General features: G+C 44.4%; 2 protein-coding genes across 2 annotated transcripts; one reads left to right on the top strand and one right to left on the bottom strand.

The window, feature by feature from the left end:
• Positions 1-4,641: 4,641 nt before the first annotated feature.
• On the bottom strand, positions 4,642-17,529 carry T265_03821 (hypothetical protein; the record flags this gene model as incomplete). The annotated part of the gene is made up of 7 exons (XM_009168392.1): positions 4,642-5,654; positions 7,674-7,811; positions 9,070-9,686; positions 10,606-10,620; positions 10,667-10,739; positions 11,414-11,686; positions 17,490-17,529. The coding sequence occupies 6 exons, from the start codon at positions 11,679-11,681 to the stop codon at positions 4,972-4,974; spliced, it is 1,794 nt and encodes a 597-aa protein (XP_009166656.1).
• A 2,184-nt stretch (positions 17,530-19,713) lies between these two features.
• Positions 19,714-20,034, top strand: T265_03820 (hypothetical protein; the record flags this gene model as incomplete). Its single annotated transcript, XM_009168391.1, has 1 exon — positions 19,714-20,034. One exon carries the CDS (start codon positions 19,714-19,716, stop codon positions 20,032-20,034), a length of 321 nt encoding a protein of 106 aa, XP_009166655.1.
• Between the last annotated feature and the right edge of the window lie 2,694 nt (positions 20,035-22,728).

Below are 22,728 nucleotides of genomic sequence, written 5' to 3'. Positions count from 1 at the left end.
AGATGACAGACAAAACAACATGGACCAAGATCCTATTTTCGTTAATGATACTATGGCAGAATTGAGGGTATACTACGGGATACAGATATAGTACAGTACCCAAAAAGGGGACCGAAAGCCACGAAGAGAACCTTAGTTACTAGATAAGTGTATTTGGATGCCATGAAAAATGTCCTTTCTTCATGCCGTTGTGACTGAGCTTTTTATTTCATGATTTTGGAACGGCCGTGTTTCAACTTGCACGAAGCCTCTCTAGGTAGAATCGGACATTAGCGAATCAAGTGTGGAAGCAATACCATTCATATACTTCATTCCTTGTGAGTCAGACGTGCGCCTTCCTCCCGAGAGTCAGAATCATGCAATAGCAGGCACTACAGTCCACCAATAATCGTCAAGCCTTGAACTCCGTCGGGCAGCGGTGGAAAAGCATTGTTCTGGCAGACATATTGACATCTCTGATGGAAGTAAAGTTGATTGAAGATTGCATATCGCAACAGAGCACTAAATTCCCAATCGATGCATGAATGTCACCAGTTCAAACCAATTTTCTTCGGCCAGATTTACAGCTTTGTACAGCCTGTTTGTCGGACAGCCTCCTTTCGGTATGGTAGCTGCTTGGTCTCCGAATAGATAAATAGAACGCGGTTTGGTATGCAGATACTGGTTGAGATCATTGTGTGTGCTTCTATTTCCCTATACCACTCCACGAACAAGGCTCGCCCAAACAGCATTCGTCCATATCTTTAAATTTAACAGATTGTTGCAGGAGCTATTTGGAACCAGCCTGTTGTTATACGACGCGACATCAACTGGCCACGAATGCTAAAACTAGTTCATTCTAATCTTAGACCACCTATGTAGATTAGGGTGCCCTGGTAGTAGTAGTAATAGTTGAAACCATGGACTGCACAAACATTGCTGCGATGCGCAGATTCCATAGTATTCTAGAAGGGCTTTCAGAGTTCTCCAGTGGAATGTATACCTCTTAGGCTACCACGAAATATACACAACTGATGAGTCAGTAAATTTCAATTGAATATCCATATACTACTCGTGGGTAAGTGCACAAAACAAGACGCGTGTTTGTTCCCAACTAGACTCAGGTCCAAAAGCCGTCCATCCTGACCAGCGATGCATATGGTATTTTCGGCAAATTTGATATGAACAATATGCGTCATTTACCTGGCCTTTCCAAAAATCAGCCTAAAACACGAAAACAAACGATCGATGAATGTGCTCCGTCACACTGTGTACTTATTCTCCTTGCTGTCTCGTTAACTCCAACCAATCTGAGCACAACCGTGCACACTGTAGCGTGAAGACAATCTGGCTGAAATATTTTTGTAGCTATTTCAAATATAACACCGACTAATTTCCCCGTACTTTCTAACGGGCGGGGTATGGCAGAACAATGAAAAATCATCACGAGAAAAACATCACTGAAGAAATACCGAGAATTCAACAGGTCCCTGTTTATGAGGGTAAGCAACAAAGTACAGTGTACTTATTCAGTACTCTCAGTACTCAGTGTACTTATTCAAAAATTGATCACATTACATGTATGTTAACGATACTGTAGATGAGACTGTAAAGGCGTTGTGCGATAACCGAGCCAGTTGCTTAAGTTACTCCGTTGATAGTTGTGAGCTAAAAGTGCATGCAGTTTCCGATTTACTGTCTTACTAGATGACAACTGCAATAGCAGAATTCATGAACTCCTTAAAGAAAGCTTGTTACCTTCAAGTTATCACTGTGGCCAATTCAGTGGAACAGACGAAAAAGAACTACCGTTCCAGAGAGTTTAAACAAAAACTAACCACTACTGCTACAAAACTTTGACAACGCTTGACAGTGAGTAACCATGTTTGTACTTGGTTCATTTTCTTAAACCTGACCGAATGCGTCAATTGAAATCTCCTAACAAAAAACTCCAGCAGGTTTCAAAGCGTCAGTGACGCTACCTGACTAGGAATTCCCGAAAGATGATCAACCGATGGACACAACGGGAATAAATCACTGGGTGACCGCTCGAGGCGTCAGGGGGAAAAGCTACATCGCTCAAGCGTGAATATGTTCACCTGCTCAGATGCAGGTGATGGGGCAGTCATTACATGCACGCCTCGCATGCCCGGAGATCGAACCCCGGCACGACCAACCATATGCATGATGATGACCTCTAATAAAAGCCTCCCCCTTAAGTGTAGACTTGTCAGAATACCTGCGCCAGAACAGAAGGACGACTGTTCAAACGACAGCGATGCGAACGTGAATGCTACGAGACCCCGCAACCACCAACAACTCACTTAATTTCGCCAAAAACGTTTATTCGGAATCCAACTTCGTGCACAAGAGTGACTGTTCTGATTTATTCCTCTTGTTCTTTCCTGAGATGTAATTCACCTTCACCTTACACTGCATCCAAGAAATCAGTATCCCACCAACAATTATGCGATTGTTTTGCTTTCGGGCGCCGCTCCAGGTCTTCGCCTATCAGGCGTCGTCTCTTCTGTTTTTTATTCGCTTACTGAGATAAATAAGTATGGATGTAATTCTGTCCTTTTCCACAACTTCTCTAGTCTAGGTAAACTCTACTGAAACAGCATTCTGGTCACCACTTCTGTCCATTCTTTTCAGCATCCAAACCAGATATTTTAATTATTGCCACTCCCCCATCCAAGAGTCATGGTAACTAAGTCAATTGATTGCGTTTCTCCGTCCTGCTTACCATGCCTGACTTCTCTGGACTTTTATATTTTATTCAAGATTAAAAACAACACAGTTTCTGTTATGCCTGTGGCCGAACGAAACTGATCATTATGCGAGCGATCCATAAAAGGCCATTCATCGCTCAAGGTGGGAAAAAACCGGACGTTATGATATTGCCCTGGTCGATTCGTTGTATGCCGAATTGAAAATGGAAATTGACTGTAAGGTCCCTAACAAACTGAGGTCTACTGGTTATACACAGCGCTTGTTAATGGATAGTCAGGCTGGCGAAAATGCCTACTGATAGTCCAAGTAAACTTGAAAATATGGGGATTGGCTTACAAGTGAAACCAGACCACGCTGAAGAGCCCACGGGCACTACCCAGCTGATTCACTTTCGTTGGGAATAATGAACAATGAGCACCTCATGATTCCGCATTGACAATGGAATCCAGTCTTCTGGCTAGCAGTTGGACGCCAATCTCCGCCATTCATTTGAGTTCAACAAAGCTACATGCACTGCCGATGGAAATGCAGCGCAGTGAACATGTGGTGAACCTGTATTAAGTAGTTCACCTTAAACGGATGTAGAAAACATCTGCGGGTGCTTCTGGTCCATCCACAGGAAACCGAAGTCCAGCAGTATGGGATAATGTGTTTATTATGGCGAACAACAAGTTAGTTTGAGCAAAGCTGAAGTTGTTCGGTCAGCATTCAACATCAGAGTGCTAGCAACAACAATGGGTGCACAGTGGAAATGCACGGTTACGGATATCCAGGTAAGCGCAGACCAACTGAAGATGGATTGATGTGGATTTCAGTAGGAGGCGGCAACTGTTGTGAAAAAAAATGAATCGAAGGCGAAATCGTAAACATACAGGCAAAAAGAACTGAATTATTAATTGAAGTAACAAGAGAAGGATATCGTGCAGCTTTTTCCAGGTTTTCGGTGCTACAAACACTGTGCCGGTAACGAAACCGCAAGTGGTACATTTCAAGCACAGCAAAAATTAATTGCAATGACAACAGTGATACCCGTCAAACACTCATCTTAGGTCAAGTCTGAAAAAAAAGTTGTACGTCCAAACCCACGATGTGCATGGTTGTTTTCAGGAAGTTCAGTCAGTTAACTAAAACCGACGGAACACACCAGAGACATATGTCTAGCTTGCACACATGAAGCATATTCTTACAAATCAGAAGCTTCATGTAATTACGCAATGAATATCGAAGTCGAACGTCACAAACCCGCTACAAGGCCTAATAACCACGACCCCGGTTACATCCGGTTTATGTTGCGATCGATGCACTGCTTACACCACTTATGGATAGTCAGTAGCGAAAAATAAGTCAACCAGCACAGCGGTATTCGGCCATGGGCGGATTTCAGCGGATGCTCGAAAGGTGAACTCGAACGACCAAAAAATGTTTTCCTTGACTGTTCACTTATGCGAGGAACTACTACGTTCTATAGGCTTATCATATTGGCTCCAGATACAGTGTATATTCCGGAAATGCCCCGTTGTCGCACTCACTGCTGTTGCAACGGTGATAAAAATGAGTTCACTCTTAGAACAGAACTAATATGTTCCTAAACTGTCGACCTTGTTAGAGAATTTAATCACTCGAAACTTATGCTTATCAACCCTTGTGCTTGGGGTTCAAGGATGGATGCTTTCACTACGTCACATGACCGACTTCCCTAAAACTGGGATTGAAGACTGAACAGATGCGTAGCTGGGTTCTTGCACAACTGATAGGCGATTCGCGTCGAAATTCATAGCTTGACGTTTACCGGGTCTTACGTAAATAGCACCGTCTAATTAAGACAAAGAACACTTCGAGATATTCAACGGAAGACAAGCTGGCCGGTTAAATAAACAGAAAAATCCGGGACCGTTCAAAATGATTGAGAAGTTCAGCCTCTATGGAATAGCGGTCTGCCCTTGAGAGCACAGACACAAGTCTTATTCAGGAAATACAGCCAGGGGAAAGGTTTAGACTTCCGGAACTGAATGGAAGTTGGTAAACCCAGTAGATGCTGGGGCTTAAACGGAAAGCCATCCAAAACACTACATCAATGCTTGTCGTATTCTATTTCTGCCGAAAGCAGCGGACAGGTTAAGAAAACTTAAAACAGCCACGTCACACTATCCATGAGACTATCAGGACACAACAGGTAAGTGAATAGAAAATTCCTGCAGCCTATGTACTGTCAACGGCTGAGGAAATGGATGTAGTGTCCATGAAACGGGACCTACCTTTCTAGCCACTTCGGATAGCATCCACTTTACCTGGTTCGTCGTCCTCGACCGCGTCCTCATCTTCATCATCAGCCATCGTTTCGTGACGACCATATTCACCACCCCGACGCCGATGACCGTGTAGAGACTCATTTGGTTTTGCAGTTTCTTTTAACCCATGGTTGGGCGATTTTTCGACAGAGGATACGGATTCTTCATTAGCACCACCATTGTGTTCCAAATCGCACTTGGGAGAAAGCACGGGACTACAGGAAGGACTATGTGTTCCTGACAACTCTGTAGAGTGTCCTTGCTCGTCGTTATGTGCAGATATTCCAGGTCCTACATCATATTCGTCCGGGTCGCGTTCCCAATCGCTACCCTCATGAATATCATCTTGAGATTGTGTTTCATGCCTATCATGTTCACTGGTATCCCCAGTCATCATTTCGGTTTTTATTTTTGTCTGTGATGCACTACCGATTTCCTCGCCATTGGATCGACCTGCACCAGGAGAGGTTTTCTTACTAGTTGAGAAGGATGTCGCCTGAGTAGAGCTACTGTTAACTGTAGAGGCAGGTGATGGCGTTGGGGAAGGAATCGTGTAGATGGTTAGCCCATGATCATTGTGGCAGTGGTGCATCAAGTCCCAAGCAGAGTGGAAAGATGCACCGCAATAGGCACACTCCAAAATTTCCGGTTCCCCTGTAGATGGAAAAAGATGGAAAGGAAATCCATGTGCAGCACGAGTTCATGAGACCCATGACAGACACAACTGTGGGAGTAGAAAGCTCTCAGTGAATTCGAAAACGCACGTCAACACGTGAATCATCATCATTCAATCACCACAATGATCATTATTTAATCGCTTTCAAAACCGTTGTTGATTCGGTTGAGACTGATGAAGAATATGCAACACAGCAACACACACCGCATACTCAAACAAGGAACTGTGTTACTAAACAGAAGCTAAATTCACTTAACGTGTCATCTCGATTCACAGACATCACGTTGGGAGAGTAACTGGATTAAAATCAAGACATGCAACATCGACATACTCTCAATGACGTTCTAACAGTAGTTGTGTGCAGATGTGCAGTCCAAGTTCGGTTTGGATGTTTCTTGTGGGCTGAACGAAATACTGGGTTCCACATGTGTTTGAATGGGTTCCCATGCGCTTACGTTCGAACTGGAATCAACCAACCAGATGGTTGGTTTCTTGACAGCCGCTTAGGGTGGCGTACAGATAAATCAATCCAGTGCAATATGTCCCTGAAGAAAAACCCGAATTCCAGTACACGGTCAAAAGAGTCATCGCGTAGTAGTTCGAGATAGTGGGTAAGCCAATCCAAAGGACCAAAGTGTCTTTCCGGAAATTATACCTAAGACTCGTCACGGGTGACGAGGTGTTCATTTTGTATGCCAGAAGTGTGAAGTCCAATTCTCAGCACGACCTTGGATAGGAACTGCTCGTCAGCTCTAACAAGAGAGAATCTGGTGTTCTAGGCTCTAATGACTTGATGCGGACTAATCAGAATCAATCTGGTTGTGTCCAGGACTAGCTCGTAAATGGATCACTATTGGCCTGACTGAAAACCCGACCCATCAAGGACTTACACCGCGTCCTTCAGACAAATTGAGTGCCCTGCAATTACATCCAGACGACAGGTACCCCCGTCTATGCAACCATGGTTTTGCGAGCGTCTAAAGTATTTTGATAACACTGCACAGGTTTCTCTACTTTTCTGCTAATGATGGTTCGTCGTACACTCATATCTATCTGACTACTGATTCACATGCCAAGACAACGAAGCTGTTGCAGGAGCAATTGTAATCGCCTGAGGATGTGCTGCAGAAAACAAGCTTATTCACTACACATCGTTTTTCTAACAATCGATGAAGGAACTATGAGGCATATAATACCAGCGAAACCAGGATAAATACTGGCCTATGGAGAGATTGAACTGAGCACGGATGAACATAGAGAAGCCGGAATACTAAAAAACGACTGACTCTGTTTTTCGATCGGACCCTCCGGATAAGTTACCAGCAGGGACATAGTTGGATACCAAAAAATATGTCGCACGAAGCTTTTCTTCTTTTGAAAATTAACAAGTCCCGGCCTGGGACAGTGCGACTGTTCGCCAGGGTTCAGACGAGGTGAATAGTCAACAGTTGGCTACACCAAGATTCGTAGCCTCAAGAAGAAATCATGAGATAGATAAAAGGTTGTTACGTGCACCTGAATTAGAACAAGCATCGCATTTAGGAGCTGTCGCACGCAAGCTATCCTGATTAGAAAAGTCCCATACACGGGTACGAGATTGGCGAGACAGTGCGCCACCTGGGCCTGTGAACGGGGAAAGGTGATATGCTTTAATGGGGTGAACTTCAATCTGGCAGCAATGTTTCGTGTGAGGTTCGTACATTAGACAGCCATCAGGCGCAGATCTTGATGAGCCACCGAAAAGTGCCATTATTTACCCCTTATGCTCTAGAAAACTTCTTCTAGAGAATTGCTGAGAACAAGTATTCAGAGAACTATGATCGTCTTGCTTGTGAAAGATTCACAAACGATAAAGATGATGAAGTTTTGGGGCATTTTCTAAAGCCTTCCAAATGAGACCTCTAGAGAACAATATTGGGATTCACGAGTTTATCTGACAGTAATATCACAGGTAACCCATGATTTTTCAAGGGAGCGTTTAGAAAAGCGCGACTCACCAGAGCGACAGCGACAAGAATGACAGGTCCCTTGATTGAGGCTACATCCAGCCATCTTGTGAGATATCAGCTCGTCAACTTGATCAAACAGACGTCGACAACTACCACATATCAAAATATCCTCAGCAGCCGAGCGTCCTGTACGGAAAGTGAAAAAGAGAGGCACAAGTCACTAAGTGAACCAATCAGTGTATTCGGTAGTAATACTAAATGAAGTCAGTAACTCCGCATGAAGGGTGATTACATTCCAGCGCTAAGGTGATCAAGCTAAAAGTAGAGGATACAGAAGACTCAGCTTATCATCGTAATTATCGTAATTATCGTCGTAATTATGCAGGATAGAAAAATTTAGCATCGGCTTTGTTAGTGCACCGAAGCTTATCAAGGCAAGCTAAATCTATAGGTAGTCATGTCTCGATGCAATCCTCTGATGACACAATGTATGAAGAAGCGTTTGACGAGTAAAAACCGATTTCACTAAACCACGATTCACCCAACTTCGTCGTCCTAAGCCGTTTGCTAGGCACTGCGGGACCTGCCGCATTCAACAGGCAAGGACAGCTCCAATGTTTGAGTGAACTGAGACGAGTAATTTGGACTTTCAGATCATTAACAACTTCAAACGTTAGGTCTGTGTCAAACTATCGTCGGATTGGGAATTTGCGTCGACGGTTTACAGAGTGACTAAGTTTCCGGAGGAAATGTCGGGACAGAGGTCTGACAGAGGCAACCTCCATCCGATCTCCGTTGGGAAGAATTCAGGAGGAGACCCACATCTACACTTCAACATTCAAGAAGATGACAAAAATTTTGGAAACCACTTGCTAAACTCGGTGAACAGACAAACCGCCAGGTAATTAAAAAGCAACATATGTTCTCCGAATCACCAGTATTCCCACAATGCCGAAACTACCAAAATATTTAGTCTGACGCTACCACCGCAACTAGGGCAAGGCTTGATTGTCGAGTAGTATGGTAATTTTCCGTAGGTCCTAAACTACGGCTTCTAGAGCCTGATCTGCATTACGCAAGTGAAAACAGATATGCTGAAGGTGCATTATGTTGTGCGGTTCGGTTCACCGCACTTTCTAACATTTGCATCACAACGCAAAGTAATTCCTGAATAGAACAACAGTGTCGAAATGTCTTCGTCCGCAAAACGTTTGGAACATGCTTGAATTTTATCGTACGGTTGTTTGCAGAATCCACACATGTGACAGAACAAGGTCCTAACTTCAGTGATTACAATAGCAAGGTAATGCTTGTTAACAGTAAATGGCTGGCTGGTTGGTTGAACCCAGCCCCAGTAAGTTCTCACAGCTAAGTCACCAACAGCTTAGCTCAGAAGCGCAGGTAAATCTGATGCCGACAGATGTACCAGGGAATAAAAACCTACCAGAAGTCTCTGAATGAGTTCGATTCAACGATGTAGCAACTGAAGTGTTACTCAATGGACGCTTTGATGGTGCTGTAACGGTCGATGGCGTCGAAGTCTTCATTGATGCGGTAACCGAACGAGCCTGTGAGGAAGTTGTTAGACTGGATCCAGGATGGCGTTGATCGGAAGCCGGCGAGACCTTAGTTGGCTGCGTTGAGCTGCTATTGTCCGCAGTCGGTGAAACCAATGAGACCAAATTTTGTCCCCGAGCACCTGCGGGAAGCGTGTTGTTCGAGCTGTTTTGGTTATAAAGCATACTCTCCAGACGAGTACGCTTAGCTGAAGAGGACGTATTTAGGGCTGATACGGGGGTATAGGAACTCGGCTGCGAACCAGATGAGCGCGTGTGCTTGGGTCTTGTGGCACTAACTACAGGGTTTTGTGCGGCTCCAAAATTAAATCCAGTCAATGGAGTGGCACCACCCAAAACAGATGTGGCAGCAGCAGCGAACTGGGAGAAGTTCGGTTGTCCCATGATTCCCTCCAGCCCCAGTTGTTGTAACGAAGAAAGAACCGGGTTGCTAGCTAAACTGGATAAAGCCTGCGCCTGAAGCGTCAAATCCGGAATGCCCGAACTACAAAAAGTCCGTCAAAAACAAGCACGTCGCGGAAAAGTTGGATGATTGAAAAAAATACTAGACACCACCAAGCGGAACGGATGCTTTGAAAATTAACTTTTAAAAGTTGTTTGTCGCAACTCTTGCACACGATAAGACATAGGATGGAATGGAGGGCAAAATAAGCGAAAACTTCGCTGGTGGGAGTTGCTAAATGTAATAGGCCGCTTTAAACGAGACATAAAACAATGAACCAACTCGACGTTCATTCAACGTTGCGGAGATTAAGTGAAAAGTGTCCGCGTAGGACAAGTAACAAATGAATATCAAACATGGGTAGTAACAAGAGTGCTTAAAATGACTAGCAAAGTATCCAAGAAAAACGAAGGCACCGACCAGTAACATAAAATTGCGCTATAAATACACGCAACGACCGGAAGATAGCAAGTAATCGGTTGGGTCGGGTTCAGTGTAGTTAGATGGATCTCAATATCCAGGCCTATTCAAAAAAAGACCATTCCTAACCACAGACGAAGTTCCAGGAAGCAGTCCAAACCGTATAAAATCAAAGCACCGAATCCAAGCCATACCACTAAATGAGGTTCAACAGGCCGCGAACATGTGGAGTGCAGCGGTCTCAGCTAAGAATATCAAAGAGACATTCATTAGGTGAACAAAGTTCCTCGGTGACCTGAGCACCGACTCAATAAAATGGCAGAAACAATTCATTCCAACAATATGCCACGGGAGCAAAAACTTAGGGCAAAAAACTGCTTGCATTTCCTGCTATTCAGAATAAAGAGATCTGCAGCCCAGCTCTAGCGTGACCCAGTTAAAATTTCATGGGACAGTCCATTGTAAAAGAAAAGGGAACAAAAGAATGCAAAATGGAGAACACCAAGTCATTAGTGCGAGTCCAAAGCTAGCCGCTGCATACCTCGAGAGCCCAGACCTATAAAAAGAAGTATAAGTAGTGGGAAGAGTATAGAATGAATTACCAAGTGGATAAGTTTGCGTTGATATTGGAACGGCCACGTTTGCGGTTCTTTGGTTCTGATGCGATTGTTACATCTGTAGGATAAATGGGAAACCGGTTTGAATGTTTTCATTATTAGTTAAAGATCCTACAAGGGTTAAAGTTCACCTAAATTGATCTAGCCTATGGACATTTTGAGATAACATCCTAATGTAGAGGAAATAAGCTGAGGTGCATCTGGTCACTCCAAATCATTTGGAGCGACCGGCTAAATTTGTAAAACGATGCAAACCAACGCGAGTTAATGATGGCTGAGAAGTACAACTAATCGGACGGGAGATATAGCTTATTGCCAGTGACACACTCAAGTGTGTTTGTATGGCATACGCAACCACGCATCTACGAAGTAATCGCAGTTGATTGTCCACCAAAATAGGAACCGAAAAGTGAATACCGAGGTAGGCTATCGGGAAACTGTTGGAGGCACTCTCAGAACTAAAGTGTCAAGACTTCGTCACACTGAAACGAATTGTACCACTTATAAGCCCGCGTAACCTCATGACAAAAATCCCGCTGTGTACCGTCATCAAAGAGACATCTAGGACTAGAAATCGCAATAGCACGGTAGTCTAAGATAATATTTAGAAAGTATTACATAAAAGCCTAATATTCCTATACTATTGTGCGAACTCAGTTCACAAAACATCCGAAAAAAGCTGTGGATAGAGAAAAAATGTAACAACGAGAACCTATTTTGCCATTAACCAACCTAATGCCATACTATAGTAAATCTTCGCGTCTTCCCCAGCAACGGCGGCTCGGGCACTGGTTTCATTGCCGTACTGAATGAAGGCGTAGCCCTTGTGAACAGATATGCCTATAATCGCGCCGTATTTGGAGAAAATGGACTCCAATTCCGTCTTTGTCATGTGAACGGTGTTCAAGTTGCCCACAAAAACTCGTGACTTCAGACTGTTCGGATCCGTCCGATTTGTGATGTTGCTTACGCCCACCATTTGGCTGGTCCGGCCTGACATTATGGCTAAAAGAAGAAAGAAATATTGAATGTTGGAAAAGTATTTAGTAGACAAAGTGCTTGGAACGAGGCAGCATCGTGTGCGCTTCCACAATTAGCTTCGAATATTTTCAAGATTCCAAAAGGTATAAATCGATGTTTTCCAAATAGGATGACACAGCTGTACAACCCTTCCAAATCCTCAGCATAGATTTTTTCATTTGCAGGTCGAACTCTTCAGTAGAGCTATTTATTGGAGTATAAAGTAAAACGAAAAAAAACATATTCTACAAGAGTCAGTCATACCGCGGGGTTTGACTGATTAAAGTCATGTGGTAAGATTTTACTATCCTATATTTCCTGAAGCGATATAATGGAGTGTTCGTCACCGCCATTTCAATCTTACCCGTGTAATATTTTATGAAGAACCACAAGCTCTGATAATGCTGCTACCGAACTTTCACGTTGTGCCAATCCGAGGTATGTGGTACAACACTCGTCTGCATAGGGGAAATTTTAGCAAGCGTGGTACATATCAGAGCAACCGCGGTTTATGATGCTGGGTGTTGCCTACAACCGAAACAACGGAGGTTTCGCCGAACTCTCGCGGTGTATAGTTAACGAACCTCTATACCTAGTGATGAGTATTAGACAGTCCTCGTTGTCGTCCGGGTGGGTGCCATTGCGCAGGCTTATGAGACTCACTACTGAATGTTCTTGGTTATGTTGCCGGGTTGTCCCTCATAGGTGATCCCTGATGCTTCAGCACGGCCAGGGTGCCTTGGGAGACAAATAAATTTATTCTTTGCACCCCATCGAAGTGCCCCAAATTGCCTGCTACATGTAAACTCTGTTGAGAAGAGCCTATTCACCAAACATGGCGAGGGTATTTCCACCAAAAAGTGAAAGGGTGGAATTGGATGTCCCGCAGTATAACAGAGTTGGTGAGTCATTGGTTATACCTCTAGGGGAGTCGGCTAGACAGATTTCAAGCCAACAACGGCGAGCATGTGCAAGGAGACCCACGGATTGGGTGGATCAAAAAATACTGGAGGCATAATAGATAAAAGAAACCATTGTCTTGATCACGAAACTGTACATTTCCAACAGCTTGACAGCTGACTCTATACCAAGCTACTATTCGACCCACCCGATTGAACAATGCACCAGAGTGCTAAACACTTAGTTCCTGGAGTGACTTTGCGCTTCAAAACGCACTCCAACCACAGAGTCAGATGATCTCCGATCAGAGTTATTCAAGGACAGTGAACCTTTGTGTTCTTCCAAAATCGGTTGTTTAGGGAAAGAACGCATTCCGAAATACGGGTTGATCGCGCGTTGGGGTTTTAGCAAGAGGTATTCGGAGCCATAGCGATATAAACCTACACTAGCAGTTATATGGACGCTGACTAAACCTGTCGTCAAGAGGAATGCACGTCCGTGAACTTCATGCAGTTTTTCGACCGGGTAAGAGATGCACTGACACGTCTCACACTGAGTCAACTGCTTGCATAAGGCCATTTATGCAAAAAACAAATAATTGTGGATTTTCTTGACCTAAAAGAGGCTTTCGACTCTGTACACGGACAATCTCCTCTGCATACACTTGACCAACTAGGAGTGTCATTGAATTTTGGGAATAGTATTCTGCCCCTTATGCCCATAATTCTGATTAAGGTCATTCGAGTGTCCTGGTAACTAGTGAAGTTCACTAGTTCAATATGGTCGTCCTCTCTCTCCGTTTTAGTTCGGTTTTGTGTTGGATTCAATGAGGACGCATAGGGGTAGATAACGATGCTCTACACAGGTACATCTCAGTTCATTTGGGTAGCTGTGAACCGTACACGTGTGTACGGTGGCTCGGGCTGCCGCAGCCTATAGTAGCAGAGGGGACAGAAAAACATTTTTGTAATTAATCACATTAATTACTTAATTAATTAGGAAAAAGAGCAGCACTTTAATGGTACAGAACGACAGAATAGGTGCAACATCATCACTGGTCGCGTGACATCGCCGTTTTGGCAAATACATCTAATGACTGATATGGTGAGCCACTGATACCCAACTTTGCAGTGCAGCTAAGGCCCTCTGTTAGGTTTTCCATACTCTGTCTCCAGGCCATGCGCTGTCCAACTTGTGGTATCTTCCATTTGGAACCTGCCTCAGTGAGTAGGGCACAGCGAGGCAATCGATCATCTGGTATACGGATCACGCAGCCCAGCCAGCGAAGTTAGTGCATCATTTGGACGAGCAATTAATTTTCCGCCAAAAACGATTCATCGCACTCCAGAATTGCTAATTCGGTGTTCGCGTAATACATATGAAATGCCCCGAAAGCACCGATAATCAAAAACAAGCAATCCTCTCTTCTCTTAAGCACACAGTGACCAAGCTTCACAACCCTAACGGGACACTAGACACACCTCAACATGTAGGCCATGCCTTTCACTTCGTCTACAGAGATGCCTGAGCTGGAGGAAAGAAATTCAGGCTCTATGGATTCTAGCATTTACGTCGTCAGCAATATTGTCATCCGAAGTGACAGCGCTATCTAGATAGGTCTCTACGGGTCTGATACTATAACCAACTTTGGTTGTGCACTCGTCCAGTCTTGTGATAACACTTTGTACTTTAAAGTTGCAAAGCACATACCAAGGTGCACGGTAACATTACTTAGATCGTTTACCGTAGTTTACGCACGGATGGGAGCTGACAAAACTAGCGCAATATTCTCAGCATACTCTAAGTACTTAAAGTCTTCCCCGGGAAGAAACCCCACGTAAGAAATAGAAGACAGCTAACATTTTTTTGATAAGTAATTCGATCACGGAGCAGAAGAGGGAAGGTAACAAAGGGCGGGCTGGTGATTAAATTAGGAGAATATTCTCTGTAGGGCTTCACGCGTCCACGGGCGTGGAAATGTAGGGCTTGGAAATATGCGCCGAAAGTGTTCGGTATACCGTTGAGGGAGGAGCATCATCACAAAGCGGCGCTGCTCTAGAGCCTAAGAAAACTGTTGGTCTTCTACATGTGCGACAGCGTTAGGAAGGTTGTAGGGTAGATATATGAGCGACGTTTCAACGAGTTTCAGTAGCTGAACAGTAACGAGCTGACATGGCCGGAAAGCTGCTGGAAACAGAAAGTCATGCTGATGAAGATTGGTTAGATGTTGAATGGAAACGAGTTAAAGAAGCCATGCCATCAACTCTAACCACTGTCTGTCCAAGCCACCCGACTTGATTAAAGGAACATCGTACGTTGTCGAGATCAACAGATCTCATTGCTGCCAGAAAAGCCACAACATGTACCAGAAATAATGTTGGCGCACATTGAACCCTCAAAAGCCGGATAATTAGGAGCCTGAAGAATGACAGGGAACACTAGTAGAACACGGAGGCCCAGGAGATGGAAAAGGCTTTCACTGTAGGCAAAAGCCGCACCTTATTTCAGCTGATTCGACCAACCGGCCAAAAAAGGATACGTATCAGTGAAACAATCCGCGAAGACAGAACGGCAATTCACTCGCTGAATTATCGTCTTGAGCGGTGTGCTGAACACTTTAAAGAACAATTCAGCTGGACTCCTTCAGGACGATCTCTGGAGGAACCAACGAGCCGAAATGGGACATGTAAACAATCCCGTCATCCACAACAGAAACCCACAGTGAGATACACTACTCTAATGTGACGAGGTATTCAGCCCGGATCGTCTGTACAGCAGCCAAGAATCAATGCTGAACACTCATGTTCTGCTCTCGATGATGACGACCAGAAGAAGGGTGGACGGCATGCATCTTGCACTTTTAAAAGGTGCTGAAGTCTACGCCAGCAGTCTGACGATCCTGTTTCGGAAAATTTGGGACCAAGACAGAATAAAGGTGATGGTTCCAGGCTTTGTAAAGGGCGCAAGAATGTCAGGCGAGAACCATCGTGGTATCAGCGTTGTATGCGTCACACCTACGGTGCCCTCTGGCATTATTTTGCGCAAGTTGACCGATTATCGACAAAGATAGACTCGTGAAAATCAAGCTGAGTTTCATCCTGGCCGCTAATATATCCAACATCTCCTTAACATAAGACGATTCCTTGAGCAGCTTCACTCTTTCAAACGTCCTACATTTATCTTTATTCGTATATAAAGGCTGTTTGTGACCTGTCGATTGTCAGAAACTTTGTCGGTGTCTGGCGATAAACGGAGCTCCTTCCCAATCTATATCCCTTATGATCTCACTAAACCCAAGACCCTGTGGGCACATACGAGAATACAGTGCGCCTTCACCTGAGTTCAGCACGTCCAGCGTTAAGGCAAGGATGCCCTCTCTCACCATTCCTCCTCAAAGTTGTTACTGACATGCTGCCTGGAATTTCTATGAATATCTCAGAAACCTCGGTGATCGAAATGCCCTCGGGGCGATATTGCACTCCCTGGCTCGCATCCTTCAAGTATAAAAGTTAAAAACAACTTTGATAGTTTCGACGCACGTACTTTGCATGCCTGCAAAGTGAAAGTGATGCTACAAGACTAGATGAGGTAAAATCCCAAAGTCATGCTTTATCATCACTAACATTATCGACAGCATATCAGTGTCCAACATCGATGCTTCGCTACCGTACAACCATGACTTAATTGAAAGTCTCGTCATGAAGAAAACAACAAAAGTGGACGGGGAAGGGACCTAGTACTAGTCTACCCCAATCACTCCTAGGCGCCTCATTCAGGTAATCTGGACAAAAAATGACAATAATAAAGCCACTCCCACTGACTGGCATACACATGTAAAAGCATCACCAATCAGTCGCAGTGGGGATCACGCGGACTCTGTCCTCGGAGGCGAGTCACATTGACAACGCCCAGACTTCTCGTGATCTCTTTCATGCCCCTCTGTCACGTCAAAGGTTGGTCAATCCGCTGTTTCTGTCATTCCCGATTGGGTACGGAAAATAGCACTCGCCAGTACAGCACGCGCAGTACGTACATGTACGTACATGACCTAATCAACGCAGGTTCTGGTGTCGGACACCTTCTTCAATGGAAGCCTCCGTTGCACAGCCTAAAACTCACTTTTCATTTGCCTCTCTACTGATTCGCTTATACCAAACCACATGGGGTATGGTTCTGAGACCTGAAGACGCATGAGTTCCGCTGCTCCAACAGGCCAGGACTAACAGATATGCGACAAAACAGCCTGTCCTGTAGCCTGATCCGACATTCATTGATTTCGTGTCCTGTTCCAGCTTGGTGATGGATACACGCCCCTCTGCTGAAATTTTATCCTGACTACTGAATATCACTATTACCACAACTTTTCAATTCTTCATTTTAGTGACCCATGAGGTGTTCTTTAAAGGCTTCGTAGGATTCTAATAACCAATATAACTTAACTTTGGGTAATGTGCGCTGCGACAGCGTTTTAAAGTGTTTGTTCCAGTTTCATTCTTTTGAAATATAACCCCAGCGACTTTTACGGTTTTCGCATGTGGTGCGAGTGTTTTTGACACAAAACAGTGATACCTAAAACACCATCCACCGACTATGCGTACTTATGCAGTTGCAAATGAGGTATTTGTAGTGCAGGTTCAATTTGTATGGGACAGACCAACAAGAACTTTTTTACGAGATTGTAGTAATAGCACCAACCCTGACTACTGCGATTCTTCGAAGTACTAGGCCTAATGAGTAAATCGCGCTGTCGCGTTCCGTTGCACCTTTATTAAAAGTAAGGACGGAGAGAGCATATGAATAAATTCACTCCTTCCCGGAATACTTTGTCAGAAATAAGATTTTTGAGACCGCATCCCGTAGTTTCAGGCCAACATTTCACTGAAATTACTTTCGGATTCTCAGTTAATTCATTCCAATGAAACCTCGACCTTGCAGGAAATTTCAAACCACGCGCTTTCATGGTCAGTCCAATAGGTGCAGCAAATTTAGTACCTGTAGAAAGTTCAGTGGCCCGTAAACACTATTTTCTGTACATAATCACTAACACAGTAGGTGATATGCAAACCAAAGGAACTGGCAACATTGTGGAAACACACTCAACCAAAGAGAAACAAGAGAGATGGAATGGCGCTACCGAGTGATCGCTTAAAACCGTGAAGCCGGAGAGTGAACACCATTGTTTCGCAAAGCTAGTCAAGGAATGGGGAAAATGTGGGATAAGAATTTCTGCGTGAACATAACTAAGAGCTATAAAGAGAGGGGTTATGTGACTGGCCACCCGATGGGAATCGCCGGAAGGCGTGAAGAAATTGCCTGTGATTTGGGTTTGGAGGATATGATTGTTTTAAACGGGGCACCCGAGGGAGGCTCGTTACTACAAAAGCAGTAAGCTTGTGTGAACCAACCGCCTCAAGCAAAGCATGTTACTGAACATTCTGAGCATGTTTACATTGCTCTTTAGCTAAGAAAGCCAGACAAAACTGTTTGGGCCCATGATTGAGAGCACCAAATAGAAGTAAAATGTGAGAAAATTACATCAACGTTTCAATGGGAATGTAAGACGGAGGAAACAGGCCATTTAGGGATTCTGTATTGTGAATGGAGACAGATTTACAATATATGGAGTCTGGTTTGATCCATGCTTCATTATCCCCGTGGTGGGTTGATTGTGGAACTTTAAACCAGGCCTTCGGTCGTCATGTAGGAGTCCATTATAGGTCAGAGGAGGGGCTATGGTGTGTTGATAGAAGTAAATAATGGCGTTTGGTCATCGATTGGTATTTTTATGTTATGAACCCGCACGGAAGCTGTCCGAAGCGCGACTAGGATGTACATGCGGCTATGTGAAGAAATGTCTGGCCGAGAAGGCATAGCCTTTCTGCAGACCTCTGGACACGTCACGTGGTCCCCCGAGTGCCCTCAAGAAACCACCCCTTATTCACATCAAATATGGGTAGTTAAACTAGTGGGAAGGTTAGTTGATTTGATTGTGTAGCTGGAGAAGAATGGGGCCGTCTTCCGTGGAAACTGGCAGGCCATTAAAACTGGGAAAACACCATCGGACGGGCTTAAATTTTCCGGTTGTTCTAATAGAAACAATTCACATCAACTGCGTGAATGTGTAATGGTTTCCTTCCTAGGGGAAATTCAACAACGAAAGTCAAGGTGGAGTACAGAACGCGATATTCAAACCCAAGGATGGACCCGCGTTCATTGGAGAACTTGAGTAAACAACATGTTCAGGACGGAACCGGAACGGCTCGTCAGTTGCAAATATGAGTAGAAAAGCGGAAGCCCGAAAAATCACTTCATCAAGTATTTGTCCTAGTTTATACTTCGAAGATGAATATGTGGAATCGAAAGGGAAACCACCGCTCTTTGGCAGCATTCTTGCCGAGGACACTCGTGTGGTATGAAACGAAAAATGGAGCGTACAGCTTACAGGATACACAATACACTTTTCCCTGCTATGTAGGGAACGAATCTGTTTCAACTGGGGTGTGCTTAAGTCGCTGTGGGTCGCTTCGGTACCTACATACCCAACATACGATCGGCCACCGGCGAACAGCCGTGCAGACAAGTGCGCCGCAAACTAATCCAGCTTACAATTGACCATGTCTGATCCAAGAGAGCATTTGCTTATCTGTGACAGATTATAAACCCATACGCTACCGATGAAATATAAAAATATGACCTAAATGAATGACTACCGAATATACAACGCTGAATACAACGTCACGCTTGCAGGAATCTACAGGTTTTCTGTTAGGCCACTCGGACAGACGGTCCAGCTTTCATGGCCACTGTCTTTACAAATCGCCTGCACGTCATAAATGTTGTGGATTGCTCAGAAGATAAAAAGTCTGTCGCCAAAGAAACCAGACCTTTAATTCCAAGTCGAAAATAGCCCTGTAAATTTCCTACTTTAATGCTTGTACTTAAGGATATAGAAGACTATCTTTCTCCCGAGAATGCAAGCACGACACAATTGGCGACCTGGGCCTAGAAGAATAACAAGCTCAACGATTTGAAAGAGTACCTGCCGGATTCCTGCCGAGCTGCTGTCCTTCAGGAAGGTACCCCTTTTCTCTGAATGGGCAGATCAAATTGCCATGCATTTACTGGACTGCATCGGAGAACACCGAGTCGGTCCTACCCAAACACAACCCCCGGCTCCATTCTTACAACTGCGGAAGGGTGTGACAAGAGAACAGGAGGCAAAAGGAATTCTGTCTACTTGCGGAAATTTGTCTTCCAATCGCCTTGCCAAAAACCCACAGCAGTTGCTAACTCAAAAGTGGTCGGAACCAATCGAAGCAGCGGACGCCGGTTGTGCTCTTGGAGGACGAGGGATTCGAGTGAATTATTGTGCATGTTTAACCCTCAGCGCGTGGGAGCAACAGGAAGTGCCTGACGCTTGCTCAGTCGCCTGACGAAGATAACCACTCCCGACTGGAACGAACGGGACTATTGCAGGCTTGTCGTCTTTTTGAGGTCTCACTAACAGTGTAAGGTAACCAAGGGCATTCTGAAACGTATCATTCCCAGCAAACTCGCTACCAACAAGCCGATATCTCCCGTGCAACGTTTTCTTGCAAATAGCACACATGTGTTCATGGACGGATTAACCTCAGGCAAAGCCGGAGAGCTTAGTATCGGAAACCATAATTTTAAATCCTCTAGGTGCATTTGATCGAGAACTACGCATCCCACACAAAAGTAAATCCCACGAAAATTCGTGGGAAAGTGTACACTGGATTAAGTCTTTGAAGTACGACATGAAACTTGAGTCCATATGCTCTTCTTCTGCACCGGTTTCCAGTTGAACACTCAGAGTTTCGCTTTAGGACCACCCCTCCTTATCTTCCTCCGACTGCACTTTCAAGTCCATATCTACACTTTCCAGAGGACCATCAATCTTGGGACTTCAAATCCAGCACATCTGAAATGGTTAGTGGCTCTTCAAATTTGTGCTATTTGATACCTTCCTCTACATGACGAAGAACGTACTTATTTGTCTTTCAAAGGAAGCTCAGCCAATTCCTTTATCATGCAAAATGACAACGGGTCAGTGTTTATTACAGAGGTAGTGTACAATCTTGCACCAAATCCGTGATCTCAAGATAAAGAATGGGTTAATAAGTCTGACCGTCCCATCTGGGTGTCCTGTCTGACAGGTAACCTTCAGTCCAATTCAACGAGTGGTCCCTCGGTAATAATTACGGCAAAAGCAAATTCCACGGATTTCACTCACGTATGTTCGGTAGTCGCAACTGGGCAGTAAACACTCTATTGAGCTAGACGTTGGCAGAGAGTACGTACAAGTAAACCGGGATTCTACAACAGTAGCTGACAGTAAAAACGAAAATAATTAAAGGAAATTATACGGCTGAATTAAACTTTGGGCATTTAGCAACAAGGGATGATACAGAAAGGGTAGTACGCTATCGGGCATATCAAACGGGAAAATTTCATGCGGTTCATAGTGCGACAAAATGTTCAACAACAAACCCAGTAATGAAAGTGAATAAATCGAGTCATGAAAAAACTCAATGTGAAAATACAGTTAATATAGACCCAACTTTGTATAAAATAGAGCAGTCAAGTCCTGAAATTTGAGCGGTCAATGGAAGAGTAATGAATTAGTCTGGTGAATTGGGAAACATAAATAATTACGTCACATAATTAACAGACAGATTCAGATGGTTTATACATTGGGCTGTATTACAAACTGTCTTCCTTCACGAATTGCTTCTTTTACATGCCAACCAAACTGTCTCATCTGGTCCTAATTGAGCATCTCCAAAGAGTTTTCATGAAGGTCTTTGCTGGCCTCCAATCCATTGACTTCGAAACACGTCCGGAAATTCCCGCTCCCTTTCCCGGACTGTCGTTACACCTGACACTAAATTACTTCGTGTTTGAGCAAGTTATAGCCGACCTTTTTTCTAGCGACCCCGTAACATAGATGAGACATGGTACATATACATCCCAATTAGACACCAATATTTCTCATTCCGGGTACCGGATGCACGGGATAACCTTTGCTGCACAGGTGTTCACACTGCATCTAGAACACAGCTGATATCACATCAATGTGCTACTAGCCGGCGTTGAGAACTTACAGTGGCATCATACAGTGTAATGCTTGCGTCTTCCCGAGGAATCTAAACTATTGCACAAATAGAACAAGCATGAACCAAGGGGCTTGGGCAAAGCCTCAATCTTGTGTATAAACCGGGAATGCTTGAAGAGGTGGGCACTTGTCAGCCAAAATGATGGCTAGTTGGAAACCCCGAAAAGCACCATGCACGCTTTTGCGTACGACATGAAATCCGGAGGTTCAAATTCCACTGCTTTTCAAATGGATGTAGATACTGCAAATAAGTGGTCGTTGGACTGTAACTTCCCCTGAGTGACAGAGTGCGTCTGTATGTCATTTTGAGGGAATTCAGCGAACGCACTGCGAGAATGCGCACGAAGGTATGGCGAGGTCAAACACTATAAAGGATGTAAATATCTCCTCTCTACAAGATGTCCTTCTCACTCACCAGGAAGTTCGGCTCAGAAGGCATTTGGAGCCTCAAGGATGATTCGAAAAGTGTTTCCTCGTATTACTCGTGTGGACTCCCAGGCACTGTGTGGGGCCTATTTCAGACAGTTTTTTGAGCAAGCAAACTACGTTGGAGGATGCAAGGTAAGCTATGCCCTCACTGAGCGTGTCCAGCGGGTCGCTACAAGAATGGTTGCCACCTTGAAATCCATTGATTATTAAACGCGTCTCGCAATTCCTGGTCAGTTCTCCCCTGGAGTACCGCCACCTGGTGTCTATTATACCGTGTTCAGACAAGTTTTGGTCAAAAGATTTTCCACCATTTACTCAACTGGCATACGGCGTGGACATGGTGGGAATTTCAGATCGCACACCCTTGTTAGACAACAGAATTTCGTGTCCCGGATGGCTGTTTAAGCTATGCACTGAGCGTGTCCAGCGGGTCGCTACAAGAATGGTTGCCACCTTGAAATCCATTGATTATTAAACGCGTCTCGCAATTCCTGGTCAGTTCTCCCCTGGAGTACCGCCACCTGGTGTCTATTATACCGTGTTCAGACAAGTTTTGGTCAAA

Source organism: Opisthorchis viverrini, assembly GCF_000715545.1.
Source record: "Opisthorchis viverrini unplaced genomic scaffold opera_v5_56, whole genome shotgun sequence".
In the NCBI taxonomy this organism is placed as follows: domain Eukaryota; kingdom Metazoa; phylum Platyhelminthes; class Trematoda; order Opisthorchiida; family Opisthorchiidae; genus Opisthorchis; species Opisthorchis viverrini.
The sequence above is the reverse complement of the archived record's forward strand: the minus strand, read 5'-3'. Positions and strand labels throughout refer to the sequence as shown.